Source organism: Schistocerca cancellata, chromosome 3, assembly GCF_023864275.1.
Source record: "Schistocerca cancellata isolate TAMUIC-IGC-003103 chromosome 3, iqSchCanc2.1, whole genome shotgun sequence".
NCBI lineage: Eukaryota > Metazoa > Arthropoda > Insecta > Orthoptera > Acrididae > Schistocerca > Schistocerca cancellata.
In genome coordinates this window covers 672,148,681-672,168,028 of record NC_064628.1, presented here as the reverse complement: position 1 = coordinate 672,168,028, position 19,348 = coordinate 672,148,681, and the positions used below count along the sequence as shown (strand labels likewise).

The 19,348-nt window shown below is 42.6% G+C and overlaps 1 protein-coding gene across 1 annotated transcript in view; it reads left to right on the top strand.

Annotated features, from left to right (window-relative positions):
• The window catches only part of LOC126175641 (tRNA pseudouridine synthase Pus10), a 100,198-nt gene that overhangs the window by 3,305 nt on the left and 77,545 nt on the right, over window positions 1-19,348 (top strand). Inside the window, exons 4-6 of the mRNA XM_049922531.1 lie at window positions 9,589-9,800; window positions 9,911-10,036; window positions 16,932-17,124. Of these exons, the coding sequence (XP_049778488.1) occupies window positions 9,589-9,800; window positions 9,911-10,036; window positions 16,932-17,124 (531 nt within the window). The remainder of the gene's footprint in view (window positions 1-9,588; window positions 9,801-9,910; window positions 10,037-16,931; window positions 17,125-19,348) is intronic.

The following is a 19,348-nucleotide window of genomic DNA, read 5'->3' as shown; positions in this document are numbered from 1 at the left end:
ACCGGTTCATTCAACATGCAAGTAGCCTGAGAAACTTGTCAATGCCACAAATGGTGCAGTTGTATTACAACACATGGACATAATGTTGGGCACGATTACCAATAGGACTGCTGCAGCAGAATGCATTCCACCCTCCACAACATGATGGATATTGTGTAAGAAACAGTTGTACACTCATCATGTACAAAGTGTGCAGGTCCGTGCAGCACCTGACTTCCTAGCCTGGGTTTGTGCTGCCAATGGATCGTTTCACAGTGAAGGAATGATCCATAGATGCATAACATTATCTTTTGTGGATGTGTGCAGGTCTTTGTACAGGGAGTTGCTGCTTTGTTTGGGCTCAGCCAGCCCTTCTTTTCCTTATGTTAGTGTAAAGACACCATTTCTTGTCTATTTTATTAACTGCAAAAATAAGTGTTTCTTATTGAGGCACTTGTGTCCATAAAGAGTTAGGAAATGGTGTTATGATTAAAACAATCAAATCACAAATTATGTGCAAAGAGAAGCGAAGATGGCATTCAGTGGATATTGCACTTAAACAATGCAGAATATGCACAGAACTACAAGACCCATACAACAAGAATTCTAGAGCACAGTTTACATTTAAGCATGACATGTTTCCTCTAATCTAAATAGCCATGTCGAGACCATGATGTATTTTGGAGGCAATAATGATGTGAGACACGTCTTTCTTTTCATATTGGAGATCCAACAGGCTGTTTATAAGAAAAGTAAAGTGAAACATATTTATATATTTCAAAATCTTAAACATGGCTGCAAAATAGCAACTGTGTAATCTGACAAGGTTGAAAAATCAGCCAACCAGTTGCTAATAAAGGTTTATTAGCCCTTGACCACGGTTTCGATATCTGTGAAAATATCTTCTCCAGAAGAAGTGGCCTTGTTACACCACATGATGGCACAATAGATTAGATGGAGCCGAATGGCTCTTGTCACAAAGAAAATTGATAAAACAAGAATTATTGGAAGCCATGACATAGATAGCACCAGATTACATATATCATACTTCAGAATGAATACTCATTAGTAAATGTCTATAGGTAGATGCTCTTGTCAACATAAAACTGCAATAGGCATCACAGGGTAAAATATTTTCGTAAGTTACATGTACCTTATGCCAGAGACTAAGGCCAGCTGCTCTAGTCTCTGGCATAAGGTACATGTAACTTATGAAAATATTTTATGGACACAGGTGCCTCAATAGGGAACAATTTTTTTTGCAGTTAATAAAATATTTTTCAAACAACTTTTTTAAAATCTGAGTTTAGGTGCAGCATTCTTTTTGACTTGTTGTTGTTGCTGTTGTTGTTGTGGTCTCCAGTCCAGAGACTGGTTTGATGCAGCTCTATCCTGTGCAAGCTTCTTCATCTCCCAGTACCTACTGCAACTTACATCCTTCTGAATCTGTTTAGTGTATTCATTTCTTGGTCTCCTCCTACGATTTTTACCCTCTGCGCTGCCCTCCAATACTAAATTGGTGATCCCTTGATGCCTCAGAATATGTCCTACCAACCAATCCCTTCTTGGTGACTTGTATGTATATGAATGTATATGAAATTGCGTTGTAGGGGGACTATAATTCTTCATGAAACTTTTCTTTTTCTGTTGAACAATCATTAACATAATGGTACTAATGCATGTTTGACTAAGGGAATTTTTGTACAGTGCCATGATTGCTTTTTCTGATCCCCTTTTATGGCATAAGTTGGTGTGTATTTATAATTATTCAGAACAGAGCTGTTGTTGAAATCAACATTATGATGTGATAGGTTACAGATGTTGTTTAAGATCACAAATTTCACCAGTTTGGTTGGTGCATGATATCCTCTTGTGCATGCCACGAGCTTCTTGTGTCTTATTGGCACAATATTGTTCCAATTTAACTTGCTCTGTTCATAAGGGCAAACTTCAGAAAGCACTTGAGATAATGGTAAGTAACTTTGTCTGAATGTTGTGCCAGAATGGGTAGCCTGCAATTATGTACATTTGGTTTGGTGCAAAAAAGTGTTGCTTAAGTGTAATAAATAACTATTTAAGTAGTTTATCTAAAAACAGAGAGGATGCGACTTATCAAACGAAAGCACTGACAGGTTGATAGACACACAAACATATACACAAAATTCAAGCTTTCGCAACCAACGGTTGCTTCATCAGGAAAGAGGAAAGGAGAGGGAAAGATGAAAGGATGTGGCTTTTAAGGGAGAGGGTAAGGAGTCATTCCAATCCCGGGAGCGGAAAGACTTACCTTAGGAGGAAAAAAGGACAGGTATACACTCGCACACACACACATATCCATCCGCACATACGCAGACACAAGCAGACATTTGTAAAGGCAACGAGTTTGGGCAGAGATGTCAGTCGAGGCGGAAGTACAGAGGCATCAATAAATCTGTACCAAACTTTGGGTTGGCAGGCCTGGGTAACAAAGAAGGCTTCCTCTAAGCGACCCATGAATAGGTTGGCGTACGAGGGGGCCATCCTGGTACCCATAGCTGTTCCCTTTAATTGTTGGTATGTCTGGCCTTCGAAAGTGAAGAAGTTGTGGGTCAGGATGAAGCTGGCTAAGGTAATGAGGAAAGATGTTTTAGGTAGGGTGGCAGGTGATCGGCGTGAAAGGAAGTGCTCCATCGCAGCGAGGCCCTGGACGTGCGGAATATTTGTGTATAAGGAAGTGGCATCAATGGTTACAAGGATGGTTTCCGGGGGTAACAGATTTGGTAAGGATTCCAGGCGTTTGAGAAAGTGGTTGGTGTCTTTGATGAAGGATGGGAGACTGCATGTAATGGGTTGAAGGTGTTGATCTACGTAGGCAGAGATGCATTCTGTGGGGGCTTGGTAACCAGCTACAATGGGGCGGCCGGGATGATTGTGTTTGTGAATTTTAGGTAGGAGGTAGGGGTGTCGGTGGGGTCAGGAGGTTGATGGAGTCAGGTGAAAGGTTTTGTAGGGGGCCTAAGGTTCTGAGGATTCCTTGAAGCTCCGCCTGGACATAAGGAATGGGATTACCTTGGCAAACTTTGTATGTGGTGTTGTCTGAAAGCTGACGCAGTCCCTCAGCCACATACTCCTGACGATCAAGTTCCACGGTCGTGGAACCCTTGTCCGCCGGAAGAATGACGATGGATCGGTCAGCCTTCAGATCATGGATACCCTGGGCTTCAGCAGTGGTGATGTTGGGAGTAGGATTAAGGTTTTTTAAGAAGGATTGAGAGGTAAGGTTGGAAGTGAGAAATTCCTGGAACGTTTGGAGAGGGTGCTTTTGAAGAAGAGGAGGTGGGTCCCGCTGTGACGGAGGACGGAACTGTTCCAGGCAGGGTTCAATTTGGATAGTGTCTTGGGCAGTTCGATCATTAGGAGTAGGATTAGGATAATTTTTCTTCGTGGCTAAGTGATGTTTCCAGCAGAGATTACGAGTGTAGGACAGTAAATCTTTGACGAGGGCTGTTTGGTTGAATCTGGGAGTGGGGCTGAAGGTGAGGCCTTTGGATAGGACAGAGGTTTCGGATTGGGAGAGAGGCTTGGAGGAAAGGTTAACTACTGAATTAGGGTGTTGTGGTTCCAGATTGTGTTGATTGGAATTTTGAGCTTTTGGGGGGAGTGGAGCTGGCAGTGGGAGATTGAGTAGAAGGGAGAGACCGGGTCTGTGTGCAATGAGAGGAGGTTGAGGTTTGCTGTAAAGGTTGTGAAGGGTGAGTGAGTTGCCTTTCCGGAGGTGGGAAACCAGGAGATTGGATAGTTTTTTGAGGTGGAGGTTGGCATGCTGTTCTAATTTGCAGTTGGCCTGTAGGAGGATGCTGTGAACAGCCAGTGTGGATGTGGGAGAGGAAAGATTGAGGACTTTTATTAAGGATAGGAGTTGACGGGTGTGTTCATTGGCTGAGTTGATGTGCAGGTGAAGGATTAGGTGGGTGAGGGCAGTGGATTGTTCAGTTTGAAACTGGTATAGGGACTGATGGAAAGAAGGGTTACAGCCAGAGATGGGGGCTTTAAGTGTGAGGCCTTTGGGGGTAATGCAAAATATCAGACAAGCCTGAGAAAATAAAATATGCGAGCATAATCTGGCTAGGGCGAAGGCATGTTTGCGGAGGGAATGTAAATAATACTTAATGGGGTCGTTATGGGGGTGTTGTGAGGGTGACATGGTATTAGAAGGTGGAAAGTGTAACATGAGGCTGAAGTCAAAATGACAATAAAAATATATGGGGAGAGATAAAGGTGAACTAGAAAGCAACTGGAGATCTGGTGTGAAAAAAGGCGAAAAAGTGTTGTTTCGAAAACACTACATACAAAGTTTGCCAAGGTAATCCCATTCCTGATATCCAGGCAGAGTTTCAAGGAATCCTCAGAACCTTAGGCCCCCTACAAAACCTTTCACCTGACTCCATCAACCTCCTGACCCCACCGACACCCCGCACCCCTACCTTCTACCTAAAATTCACAAACACAAACATCCTGACCGCCCCATTGTAGCTGGTTACCAAGCCCCCACAGAACGTATCTCTGCCTACATAGATCAACACCTTCAACCCATTACATGCAGTCTCCCATCCTTCATCAAAGACACCAACCTCTTTCTCGAACGCCTGGAATCCTTACCCAATCCGTTACCCCCAGAAACCATCCTTGTAACCATTGATGCCACTTCCTTATACACAAATATCCCGCTCGTCCAGGGCCTCACTGCGATGGAGCACTTCCTTTCACGCTGATCACCTGCCACCCTACCTAAAACCTCTTTCCTCATTACCGTATTTACACGAATCTAAGCCGCACTCGAATCTAAGCCACACCTGAAAAATGAGACTCGAAATCAAGGAAAAAAAATTTTCCCGAATCTAAGCCGCACCTAAAATATGAGACTCGAAATTCAAGGGGAGAGTAAAGTTTTAGGCCGCACCTCCAAATCGAAACAAAGTTGGGCCATTGTAATATGAGACACAATTTAGGTCGAATGAATGACGATACAGCTACAGTAGTTTGTTTCGCGTAGTAAGCTTAGCAGTTAGGCTTTACCAGGTAGCCATTGCTATGCGTCAGGCGCTCCGTCCATATTTATACGGGTACCCTTCCTTTTTCACGTGCTTCGTCTGGTTTGGATCGATTGCTTATTTTTCTTTGATCTGATAAGTGCCGTTCTCTTTGTTATAGGTGTTAACGTCACTCTAAGCTGAAAATGCATTACTGTACTGTGTCATGCACTGTTTGTCGCATTCTGATAATCAGTGTTTACGACCTGTCACCGGTCGCGGCGTGGCTTGCTTTTGTGCGCGCTACCGCCGCTTACAATTAAAAAAAGAAAAAGAGAGGAATCGTCTCATTAGCGAAACAATGGCAAGAGACTGCTATTTGTTATTACTAACACTGCTGCTTTCTTTGGCGATGATCAACAAGAACCAAATAATAGACTGCGTATGATAGAAGATGTTCTGAATGAGAGTTTAGCGAAAAATTTTCTCTGTTTGAAAATCTTTGCTGATGTCTCTTTAGTACATAACATTCTGCACAGAAATTAGTCATCTTAGATTTAAAAATCTAGTCAATTGACGTGCTTCATTTCTGACTGTATCACTATTAGGCATAAGAATAATACGAATATAAACATGAAATTATATGTATATTCTTCGGCGTTTGCTGCTGTCTCACTATAGTTTCGTAGTTTATTAAGCAGACAGGATTTAAATGAGATAGCAGCAAACACGGAAGAATACATGGCAAAATGTTTATATACGTATTATTCTTATGGTGAAGAGAATACTGCATGTGATTCACGATTCATAAAAGTTCCTATTAGCAACCATCTCTTCTCATAGGTAGAAAAAATTGAGAACGTAGAGTTGGCCATATTGACAAACATCCCAAACAGTCTTGCCAGTCGGATTTTCGTAGTACAGTACATTGAAATGTTGCTACATTCGAAGACGAACAATACGGAATTTGTATTTACTTCGTTGGATAATGTATGAAAATGCAGTGGTCGAAACTCGGGGCGGAGAAAAAATTTCGTCTTCCACCGTTTTTTTTTTTATTTATTTACTGACGCAGAGATTTTGGCGCCAGTATTTATCTTTTTGTCTGAAAAGCATGCATGTGAATCGCTACATATGTTCGACGGCAGAAGTTAGTTGTGGCGGCACCTACCAACATTTTTCAGAACTTCCGCTTACTTTGCACTCGATTCTAAGCCGCAGGCAGTTTTTTGGATTACAAAAACCGGAAAAAAAGTGCGGCTTAGATTCGAGTAAATACGGTACCTTAGCCAGCTTCATCCTGACCCACAACTTCTTCACTTTTGAAGGCCAGACATACCAACAAAAAAGGGAACAGCCATGGGTACCAGGATGGCCCCCTCGTACACCAACCTATTCATGGGTCGCTTAAGGGAAGCCTTCTTGGTTACCCAGGCCTGCCAACCCAAAGTTTGGTACAGATTTATTGATGACATCTTCATGATCTGGACTCACAGTGCAGAAGAACTCCAGAATTTCCTCTCCAACCTCAACTCCTTTGGTTCCATCAGATTCACCTGGTCCTACTCCAAATCCCATGCCACTTTCCTTGATGTTGACCTTCACCTGTCCAATGGCCAGCTTCACACATCCGTCCACATCAAACCCACCAACAAACAACAGTACCTCCATTATGACAGCTCCCACCCATTCCACATCAAACGGTCCCTTCCTTACAGCCTAGGTCTTCATGGCAAACGAATCTGCTCCAATCCAGAATCCCTGAACCATTACACCAACAACCTGAAAACAGCTTTCGCATCCCGCAACTACCGTCCCGACCTGGTACAGAAGCAAATAACCAGAGCCACTTCCTCATCCCCTCAAACCCAGAATCTCCCACAGAACCCCAAAAGTGCCCCACTTGTGACAGGATACTTTCCGGGACTGGATCAGACTCTGAATGTGGCTCTCCAGCAGGGATACGACTTCCTCAAATCCTGCCCTGAAATCATGAAATGAAATCCTCCCCACTCCACGAAGCCTGTCTTTCCACCGTCCACCTAACCTTCATAACCTCTTAGTTCATCCCTATGAAATCCCCAAACCACCTTCCCTACCCTCTGGCTCCTACCCTTGTAACCACCCCCTGTGTAAAACCTGCCCCATGTAACGTCCCACCACCACATACTCCAGTCCTGTAACCCGGAAGGTGTACACGATCAAAGGCAGAGCCATATGTGAAAGCACCCACGTGATTTACCAACTGACCTGCCTACACTGTGAAGCTTTCTATGTGGGAATGCCCAGCAACAAACTGTCCATTCACATGAATGGACACAGGCAGACAGTGCTTGTTGGTAATGAGGATCACCCTGTGGCTAAACATGCCTTGGTGCACGGCCAGCACATCTTGGCACGGTGTTGAACCATCCAGGTTATCTGGATACTTCCCACTAACACCAACCTGTCAGAACTCCGGAGATGGGAACTTGCCCTTCAGTATATCCTCTCCTCTCGTTATCCGCCAGGCCTCAACCTCCGCTAATTTGAAGTTGCCGCCGCTCATACCTCACCTGTCTTTCAACAACATCTTTGCCTCTGTACTTCCGCCTCGACTGACATCTCTCCCAAACTCTTTGCCTTTACAAATGTCTGCTTGTGTCTGTGTATGCGCGGATGGATATGTGTGTGTGTGCGAGTGTATACCTGTCCTTTTTTCCCTCTAAGGTAAGTCTTTCCGCTCCCGGGATTGGAATGACTCCTTACCCTCTCCCTTAAAAGCCACATCCTTTCGTCTTTCCCTCTCCTTCTCTCTTTCATGACGAAGCAACCGTTGGTTGCAAAATCTTGAATTTTGTGTGTGTGCTTGTGTTTGTTTGTGTGTCTATCAACCTGCCAGCACTTTCGTTTGGTAAGTCACATCATCTTTGTTTTTAGATATATTTTTCCCACGTGGAATGTTTCCCTCTGTTATATTCGTATCATTATTTAAGTAGTTTGTACACCATAAAATTGTGTTTTTTGGAAACTCGTCATTTGTTATTCTGGGGGTGCTGAAATAAATAACTTTTAAGTGAAAAGTCCATGTTGCAGTTCAACCATCATAGAAAAGATAGGTTGATCGTCACCAGAAAGATGCCACATTTAGTTGCATAAAGGCACAACAAAAAGACTGTTACACATTAAGCTTTCAACCAAAGCCACCATCAGGAAAGAAAAACATGCCTGCTTTCACACAAGCAAGCATTTTTCATACACAAATGGACACTATCTCTGGGTGCGCAGGCCAGACTGAAACTGAAATGCATTGAATGGGAGCAGCAATTTGTGGTGGAGTGGAAAAGTGGCAGGGATAGCAGGGTACCGGTGGGAGAAGAGGAAACAGTGCTGCCTGGCAGAGCATGCAGCTGCTGGAGGTGGCAGACAAGGGGCCACCTGGTGCAGTGTTGTGAAGCTATGGGAGAGGGAGGGAAGGGAAAAATGGGAGTGGGAAGGATCGTAGTAGAGATGGGAAAAAGATCAGTGGGTGCATTGGCATAGAGAATTGCGCAATAAGGGTGAGGAAATGTGAGCTAGGAGGAGGGTGGATGATGTGGGAACAGTAGGTTCTGTAGGTTAGGGCTGGGATGATTTTTGGAATTAGAGAATGTGTTGTAAGGATAACTCTTCGCAGTTCGGAAAAGCTGGTGGTGAAGGGTAGGATCCAGATGGCATGGGCTGTGATGCTGCCATTAAAACCAAGATGTTACGTTCAGCTGCGTTTCTTACACTAAATCCCTTGCACTGCAGCACATGGAAGAGCACTTGAGACACTACCTCCATAAGTTATCCACCCTGCTGAAATCATCTTGCCACCTTCGGGCACCAGTATCCAACACTTGACCTACCCATAGTGCTCCTCATTGTCGACCCCTCATAACAACTGGGTCCATTTTTAAATGACTTTTCAACTTGTCACATCCCCCAAAGCTGTCTTCTGACACATAAGTAAATCCATAACCAAAGCAATCCCTGGAAACTGTTGTTAACCTTTTCATTAAAATCCTCAGCCTCATCGAAGTTTCAGTTCTATCCAAATGCTTTAACTTCAGCTGTATACCCCAGTTTAAGCCTGCTGGACTTGGCGAAGAAGGTTTCCCATTGCAGTGATTAGGAGGACAATAGGTTTTTGACATTGAACCCTCCATTCAAAGTAAACCTAATCCCAACATTTAACCCTGCCTCTTTTATGCCTCCGACTTCCCCACCCTGCTACAGTTTGTTGCTCCCACTTGACACGTTTCAGTTTCATTCTAGCCTAAGCACACAGAGATAACAGTCATGTGTGAATGAGGTGTGCTTGCTTATGTCAGTGTGTGGGCTTTTCTGATGAAGGCTTTGGCCGAAAGCTTAATGTGTAACAATCTTCCCGTTGTGCCTGTCTGCAACTCAACGTTTCATCTTAACGATAAGTAGCAATGAATCCTTTTCGTAATTGTTGGTAACTTATAAGTGGGTTATTGATTAAAGTAGTATTAAAGGTGGTGATTTAATTATTGATTGTGTTTTATAAAAAGTACGTTTGATACAGTGGGAACTATTTTAAGTCTGGCACCATAAACCTGTTTCTGTTGAACAGGCAGAAGATGTGTAAAAAGTTCTTTGCAGAACGTCGAACACAGAGACGGAAGTTCCGTGGTGAACTGTATACACGAAAAGGAGTAGAACAGCTGCTCCCAACCATTGATTCAAAAGTATTCAAGGAAAATTTTCCCTGTCCTCCATCTGTGCCACAGGTTCCAGTTGCCATCACTTCTGTTGCTTGTTCTCATAACTCAATTTACTTCGCAGGTTGGTTGGTACAAACACATATTCATTACTTATGTCTATTACAACTTGATCTTGTATATTGCATTATCATTTGTCATTAGTTTAGAAGTAATATTTGCTTTTGTATGCAGGTCGCTACAATAAGTTCTCCCGCTTTCTCAGCCAGACACCATGGCTCATTGACGGTGAAAGGAGAATGGAATCATCTGTTCAAGAGATAATTAGTGACAAACTGGAAACAATAACACAAGCAGAGGGTAACATACTTTTATCTTGCACCTGAAATGTATCCTAATGAAATAATATTTAACATTTTATTTTATTTAATTGGTTAAGATGTTTGCTGTATCATTCATTCTAATTTTTACTGTCAAACGTCTCATACAGTCACACACCTGGTATACTTTAGATCTTTATGTGTTCCATAGATCATGTGCAGTGTTTTGTCATGATGTGGAACATGTTGGCAGGTGTTTGCATATATTTCATTCATAGAGTGAGGACTTCAAAATAGTCCTAAAACCTGTATCGCGCTTGTGAACTTGCATGTGGCACAGTTTGGCATGAAGATCTAACCCTAAAAGTCAAACAATACATACATAGCACACAACTTACAGACCTGATTGAAATATGTGAATAAGCCAATCCTTCAGTCACACTTGCAAGTTATATAAATTCAAAAATTGGCTGCCCTGAGGATCAGCAACATGCCATCCACTATATGTGATAAATTCAGGTACACGAACGATCGACCCATCCCAAGTCTATATAAATCACTCAGAGACAGAAAGCACATTTTAATGAAGACTTGGATTCACTCCATAACTATTATAAAATCTAAGGTTACTCCTTCACTTCTCCAAAGCTGAAATGTATGCATTTCACCAAAATAACCATCTGACAGCTAAACAGTTAAATGCTACTTTCAATTCAAAGAGATTATGATACAGCTTCCACCCTAAACATCTCAGTTTTTCCTTAAACTGCTCTTTGAAGTTATGAAAACCTTGAATGTACAAGCTAAAAAATAAAAACTAGAAACAGTGTTTGGATAGTCCAAGTAAAACCCTTTTCACAACAGTAACTGCTTTGGTCTATTTAACCAGGGAATATTGTGCTATCATCTGGTTCAAGAGTGTATGCGTCAAAAAACTGGATATGCGACTAAATCAAACCATAGTGATGACAACTAGTACCTTAAAATCTACCCCAACACTGTGATTACCTGTGCCCAGGAACATTGCACCACCTGGTCTAGGATGACAGACAGTTTCGTGAATGTCAAAGAAATCCCATGATTCATACCAACCACAATACCTGGCCATCATATAACTACAAACAGTTGATTACAACATTGATTGAAGTCCCAAAAACCAGTCTGGGAAATAGCACAGAATCAAATTTCAGCATTAGCAAAGAATGAAAGGGGAGGTGAACAAGAAGTATCAACCACCTAGATATCACAGATCCCACACTACAACTTCTGGTATTGAATATTCTTAAGAAAATTTGGTCAAAGGGGAATAGAATATGAACAGAACATGTAAGGTGCAACTCCATGAAGCATAGGTGGGCTAAATCAGCTACTGCAATGTGTAACTAAATGAACCTGAACAAACTGTTGGCCGCAAGTGCAAGTTAGAGTGCCCAGCAAGGATCAATGCAGCATCTGATTGTATCAGTCAATTCTGTCGTTACCTTGTTGATGGCTCTGGACTAAGAGATGTAATATAAAACTGTATAACTTCCAGTAACATATGATTGTAAAATAATTAACTTTTTTTTTACCTTCTTTCTGTACTTATTCTTGCCTTCTGACATATGGTATATTTATAAAATGGTATATTTTTTTCCAAATTCTATGTACTGTGTATTGCCATATGGTAAACTTACAGAAGTGGCTTTTACATTAATCTAAACCTATACAGGGTGATTCAAAAAGAATACCACAACTTTAAAAATGTGTATTTAATGAAAGAAACATAATATAACCTTCTGTTATACATCATTACAAAGAGTATTTAAAAAGGTTTTTTTTCACTCAAAAACAAGTTCAGAGATGTTCAATATGGCCCCCTCCAGACACTCGAGCAATATCAACCCGATACTCCAACTCGTTCCACACTCTCTGTAGCATATCAGACATAACAGTTTGGATAGCTGCTGTTATTTCTCATTTCAAATCATCAATGGTGGCTGGGAGAGGTGGCTGAAACACCATATCCTTAACATACCCCCATAAGAAAAAATCGCAGGGGGTAAGATCACGGCTTCTTGGAGGCCAGTGATGAAGTGCTCTGTCACGGGCTGCCTGGCGGCCGATCCATCGCCTCGGGTAGTTGACGTTCAGACGATAAGGTTTCATAACTAACCTTTTTCGTAGGACTCTCCATACAGTTGATTGTGGAAATTGCAGCTCTCTGCTAGCTCTGCGAGTCGATTTTCCTGGGCTGCGAACAAATGCTTGCTGGATGCGTGCTACATTTTCATCCCTCGTTCTCGGCTGTCCAGAACTTTTCCCTTTGCACAAACACCCATTCTCTGTAAACTGTTTATACCAACGTTTAATACACCACCTATCAGGAGGTTTAACACCATACTTCGTTCGAAATGCACGCTGAACAACTGTCGTCGATTCACTTCTACCGTACTCAATAACACAAAAAGCTTTCTGTTGAGCGGTCACCATCTTAGCCTCAACTGACGCTGACGCCTAGTCAACAGCGCCTCAAGCGAACAAATGTACAACTAAATGAACCTTTATAGCTCCCTTAATTCGCCGACAGATAGTGCTTAGCTCTGCCTTTTGTCACTGCAGAGTTTTAAATTCCTAAAGTTGTGGTATTATTTTTGAATCACTCTGTATTTATGAATATAATAGAGGGAAACATTCCACGTGGGAAAAATGTATCTAAAAACAAAGATAATGTGACTTACCAAACGAAAGCGCTGGCACGTCGATACACACACAAACAAACACAAACATACACACAAAATTCTAGCTTTCGCAACCAACTGTTGCTTCGTCAGGAAAGAGGGAAGGACAGGGAAAGACGAAAGGATTTGGGTTTTAAGGGAGAGGGTAAGGAGTCATTCCAATCCCGGGAGTGGAAAGACTTACCTTAGGGGGAAAAAAGGACAGGTATACACTCGCACACACACACACATATCCATCCACACATATACAGACACAAACAGACATATACAGAGGCAAAGAGTTTGGGCAGAGATGTCAGTCGAGGCGGAAGTGCAGAGGCAAAGATGTTGTTGAATGACAGGTGAGGTATGGGTGGCGGCAACTTGAAATTAGCAGAGATTGAGGCCTGGTGGATAACGGGAAGAGAGGATATATTGAAGAGCAAGTTCCCATCTCCGGAGTTCGGATAGGTTGGTGTTAGTGGGAAGTATCCAGATAACCCGGACGGTGTAACACTGTGCCAAGATGTGCTGGCTGTGCACCAAGGCATGTTTAGCCACAGGGTGATCCTCATTACCAACAAACACTGTCTGCCTGTGTCCATTCATGTGAATGGACAGTTTGTTGCTGGTCATTCCCAGATAGAATGTGTCACATTGTAGGCAGGTCAGTTGGTAGATCACGTGGGTGTTTTCACACGTGGCTCTGCCTTTGATCGTGTACACCTTCCGGGTTACAGGACTGGAGTAGGTGGTGGTGGTGGGAGGGTGCATGGGACAGGTTTTACACCGGGGGCAGTTACAAGGGTAGGAGCCAGAGGGTAGGGAAAGTGGTTTGGGGACTTCATAGGGATGAACTAAGAGGTTACGAAGGTTAGGTGGATGGTGGAAAGACACTCTTGGTGGAGTGGGGAGGATTTCATGAAGGATGGATCTCATTTCAGGGCAGGATTACCTTAGGGGGAAAAAAGGATGGGTATACACTCACACACACACACACATATCCATCCACACATATACAGACACAAGCAGACATATACAGAGGCAAAGAGTTTGGGCAGAGGACTCACCTTCAACCCCACTCCCAGATTCAACCAAACAGCCCTCTTCAAAGATTTACTGTCCTACACTCGTACTCTCTGCTGGAAACATCACTTTGCCCGGAAGAAAAATGATCCTAATCCTACCCCTAATGATCCAACTTCCCAAGACACTATCCAAATTGAACCCTGCCTGGAACAGTTCTGACCTCCGTCACAGCGGGACCCACCTCCTCTTCCTCAGAATCACACCCCCCCCCCCCCCCAAACCTTCCAGGAATTTCTGACTTCCAGCCTTGCCTCTCAATCCTTCTTAAAAAAACCTTAATCCTACTCCCAACATCACTACTGCTGAAGCCCAGACTATCTGTGATCTGAAGGCTGACTGGTCCATCGTCATCCTGCCGGCGGACAAGGGTTCCACGACCGTGGAACTTGATCGTCGGGAGTATGTGGCTGAGGGACTGCGTCAGCTTTCAGACAACACCACATACAAAGTTTGCCAAGGTAATCCCATTCCTGATGTCCAGGCGGAGCTTCAAGGAATCCTCAGAACCTTAGGCCCCCTACAAAACCTTTCACCTGACTCCATCAACCTCCTGACCCCACCGACACCCCGCACCCCTACCTTCTACCTTCTTCCTAAAATTCACAAACCCAATCATCCCGGCCGCCCCATTGTATCTGGTTACCAAGCGCCCACAGAACGTATCTCTGCCTACGTAGACAACACCTTCAACCCATTACATGCAGTCTCCCATCCTTCATCAAAGACACCAACCTCTTTCTCGAACGCCTGGAATCCTTGCCCAATCCGTTACCTGCGGAAACCATCCTTGTAACCATTGATGCCACTTCCTTATACACAAATAGCCCGCACGTCCAGGGCCTCACTGCGATGGAGCACTTCCTTTCACGCCGATCACCTGCCACCCTAACTAAAACCTCTTTCCTCATTACTTTAGCCAGCTTCATCTTGACCCATAACTTCTTCACTTTTGAAGGCCAGACATACCAACAAAAAAGGAAACAGCCATGGGTACCAGGATGGCCCCCTCGTACACCAACCTATTCATGGGTCGCTTAAAGGAAGCCTTCTTGGTTACCCAGGCCTGCCAACCCAAAGTTTGGTACAGATTTATTGACGACATCTTCATGATCTGGACTCACAGTGTAGAAGAACTCCAGAATTTCCTCTCCAACCTCAACTCCTTTGGTTCCATCAGATTCACCTGGTCCTACTCCAAATCCCATGCCACTTTCCTTGATGTTGACCTCCACCTGTCTAATGGCCAGCTTCACACGTCCGTCCACATCAAACCCACCAACAAGCAACAGTACCTCCATTACGACAGCTGCCACCCATTCCACATCAAACGGTCCCTTCCCTACAGCCTAGGTCCTCGTGGCAAACGAATCTGCTCCAGTCCGGAATCCCTGAAGCATTACACCAACAACCTGACAACAGCTTTCGCATCCTGCAACTACCCTCCCAACCTGGTACAGAAGCAAATAACCAGAGCCACTTCCTCATCCTCTCAAACCCAGAACCTCCCACAGAAGAACCACAAAAGTGCCCCACTTGTGACAAGATACTTTCCGGGACTGGATCAGACTCTGAATGTGGCTCTCCAGCAGGGATACGACTTCCTCATATCCTGCCCTGCAATGAGATCCATCCTTCATGAAATCCTCCCCACTCCACCAAGAGTGTCTTTCCACCGTCCACCTAACCTTCGTAACCTCTTAGTTCATCCCAATGAAGTCCCCAAACCACCTTCCCTACCCTCTGGCTCCTACCCTTGTAACCGCCCCCGGTGTAAAACCTGTCCCATGCACCCTCCCACCACCACCTCTTCCAGTCTGTAACCCGGAAGGTGTACACGATCAAAGGCAGAGCCACGTGTGAAAGCACGCACGTGATCTACCAACTGTCCTGCCTACACTGTGACGCATTCTATGTGGGAATGACAAGCAACAAACTGTCCATTCGCATCAATGGACACAGGCAGACAGTGTTTGTTGGTAATGAGGATCACCCTGTGGCTAAACATGCCTTGGTGCACGGCCAGCACATCTTGGCACAGTGTTACACCGTCCGGGTTATCTGGATACTTCCCACTAACACCAACCTATCCAAACTCCGGAGATGGGAACTTGCTCTTCAATATATCCTCTCTTCCCGTTTTCCACCAGGCCTCAATCTCCGCTAATATCAAGTTGCCGCCACTCATACCTCACCTGTCATTCAACAACATCTTTGCCTCTGCACTTCCGCCTCGACTGACATCTCTGCCCAAACTCTTTGCCTCTGTATATGTCTGCTTGTGTCTGTATATGTGTGGATGGATATGTGTGTGTGTGCGCGCGAGTGTATACCCGTCCTTTTTTCCCCCTAAGGTAAGTCTTTCCACTCCCGGGATTGGAATGACTCCTTACCCTCTCCCTTAAAACCCAAATCCTTTCGTCTTTCCCTCTCCATCCCTCTTTCCTGACGAAGAAACCGTTGGTTGCGAAAGCTAGAATTTTGTGTGTATGTTTGTGTTTGTTTGTGTGTCTATCGACGTGCCAGCACTTTTATTTGGTAAGTCACATCATCTTTGTTTTTAGATATAAACCTATATTTAAATTTATTTGCTGGAAACAGCTGCACAAAGACTGTTATCTATTCAGAAATTCATCTGTGAATTAAGAGTAGCTGTCATGGAGAAATAACTCTTGACACCTGACAAATCAGTTGAATTACAGTCTGACAGAATCAATACTGGGTTGAGATGTATGAGTTATTTTGCACCATAGTTTTCTGTTCACTTATGGATGCAGTAACAACATTTTTTATGTGAGCTTCACGAGCTGCCTTCAATTGGTCTATATGAAGGTTCAGTTACGAACTATGCACATGGGCTAGTTTTGACCACCCAGATGGAGAGCACGATACTCAGCATGGTAATGTTTTAATGTTGTATCAGAACGAATGCTGTGATGCTCATGGCCTTTACTGTTCCATGTGCACTACTTACCTCTCCCACCTATTTCCTGCTCCCATTTACCATTAGTGGCAGGAGAACAGAAAATTAATAGTATAAGAAATTGTTTCAGAATGGATGAGTATTTTGAACTGAAAGCTTTTGTAATATTAAATCAAACAACAAAACTAATCTTAAGCAATATTTGTACAATACATTTTGTTTTATAGGGTCACGATTTTCTTCTTCGGGCCGTGAAGATGTTGATGTACGTATGTTAGGTCGTGGTCGACCATTTTCTGTGGAGCTGCTGAATCCACACCGAACATGTTTCTCCCGTGATGAAGTCTGTGCTCTTCAAGCTGATATTAACATGGGAAGTCCAGATAGTGTAATCGTTAGAGACCTGCAACTTGTTACAAGGTTAGACAGATTTTTATTTGCCTATGTTTAATGTTACATTATAAAGTGTATTTCAGGATCATTTCATTTTGAAGTATTTATTGATAATTTTGTTGTATCTCTTATTATTTGACTGCATGGATTTTCCATGCAGCTAAAAACTTGTACGGGGTATAAATGATAACTGTTAACAGTGTACTACTGTAGGGGAAGGTGAGATGAACAATTTTATACAGGACACTTGTAGTTTATTAAGCCTGGAAACTACCTCCCATTGACCTACAAAAGCCACCTAAGCTATAATGCTACCAAGCGTTGCAAAATTTTGTTGAAGATCCTCCTAGCTTCGTATGTCACTGGCCTAGGATGTCTCAACTGTTTGGAGCTCATTTCTTTCTCTCACTAAAATGTTCTTGAATATTAAAGAGACATTATCCTTGCACTTAAAAACTGACTTTTGTGTAAATGACACCTTAAAAATTTGTAAGTTTTGACAACTTGAAATTAACAATTAATTTGTTTGGTTTCTCTAACCTTCTTATTACGAGACTACTTTACTTGTAAGGGGTAAGTTTAGATCAGTTGTGAATGTTCTGGTTTTTCCATAAAATTTACAGAAGTCTTTTTTTTCTTTCCTCACTCTTGTCAAAAAGTTTAAATGACAGATGTTAAAGAAATATAAAATTTCAAAAGTCTGACATTTGTTCATCACATGTATTGCACATCCAGTTTAGAAAATAACAGTGAACAATATGTAAAGTAACAACAATTACATCAAACAATTAAACAAATTGTTATTTCCCATACAGTACAAAAAAGTAAAACACCAATAAAAATGCCAGTCTTATGACTGTTTACACTAACTACTACAGTTTTAAAAAAGCATCTCAAAGTTAGTTCTGTCTACTTGAAACCACGCATTGCACCTTTGTGTCATTGCCCCATGAATGTGGGCAAAACACCTTGATTTCCCTGATCTTGCAGCTCAAGCAAATGGATTAAAACTCCGTCCAACATTGCAGGTAAGCTTGCTGTAGGTACTTTCATACCAGAATGTTTCCATGCACCAGAGCACCATCATGCTTCAGATCCATATCAGGTATCCCAGAAAATGGCTGCATATACATTGACTTTAAATTTTTCCCAACATTTGTGCTCATATGAAGTTGGAGGATTTTTGACAGCAAAGTAGGTATTGATTTTGGTATTAAAGATACTTTTTCATTAAATGTTGCTTCATCAGTAAATGACACAAATGATGCAAAATCGGGATTGCATTGATATTCAACATTGTAACAGTGGCTAAGCACAGTGTGTTGCTTGTAATCATGTCAGTTGAATTTTTCAATGTTTTGTATCCATTTTCATTCTATATTTTCTGTACTGTTATTTGTGGGACAAAAGGTTATCAGTAATTCAGTGGATACTGCTGCAAAGGTTTTCTTCAGTTAGTTGAAACAAATTTTCTTTGACTGTATTTTGAATGCTGTAGCATGCCGCAAGTTCTTGATGAACCTTTTTTTTAAAAAAGAAAAGAAAAAAAAGCAATATTTCAACCCAACATCTTAGAGATTTAGTTATTTGCAGAGAAACTGTTCCTCAAAATGTACAATCAGTGGCAGAAAAGAAAACATGGGTAGGTAAAGCTCACTGAGGAAAACATTCTGGATGCCTGGCTGTATGTGTATTTGAATGTGTAAGACCAAAGCACAAATGCATGTCTGCTGATTCATTGGTTGTGAACCAATTCATTTTGACTCACAATCACTGTCAATACTAATCAAGCAGCAGCAAACTCAAAGTGAAAAACATATGACTAGGGCTACCAGAATGTCACATAATTCTTTAGCAGCTTGCTCACCACAATCGACACTAACTCATCATTTGTGTAGCTACCAAGAGAGATTCACTCACACGCTTTCTTTCACTCTTTACATCAGAGTTAGCAGTTTGGGAGGCAAAACATGATACTGCACCATTGCCTAGGTGCACAGTGTGAACAAATTTGAGGTTGTACTCCAGCTTGTCAGACCACAGTGTTCTATATAAAATTATTCTTCTGAACTTCTTCTGCACCACTTGTACATTGTAAAGCTATTGTTTACACCCTGTACATAAAGAAAGAATAATTCCATGTGAATGTGTGTAACAAGATTGGAAGAAAAGATGTATGCAATAGTGACTTTAGCTTCGCTGTTGGTGGCCCACTGAGAGTAAATATATTTCCTTGGTTTGACTTGTTTAA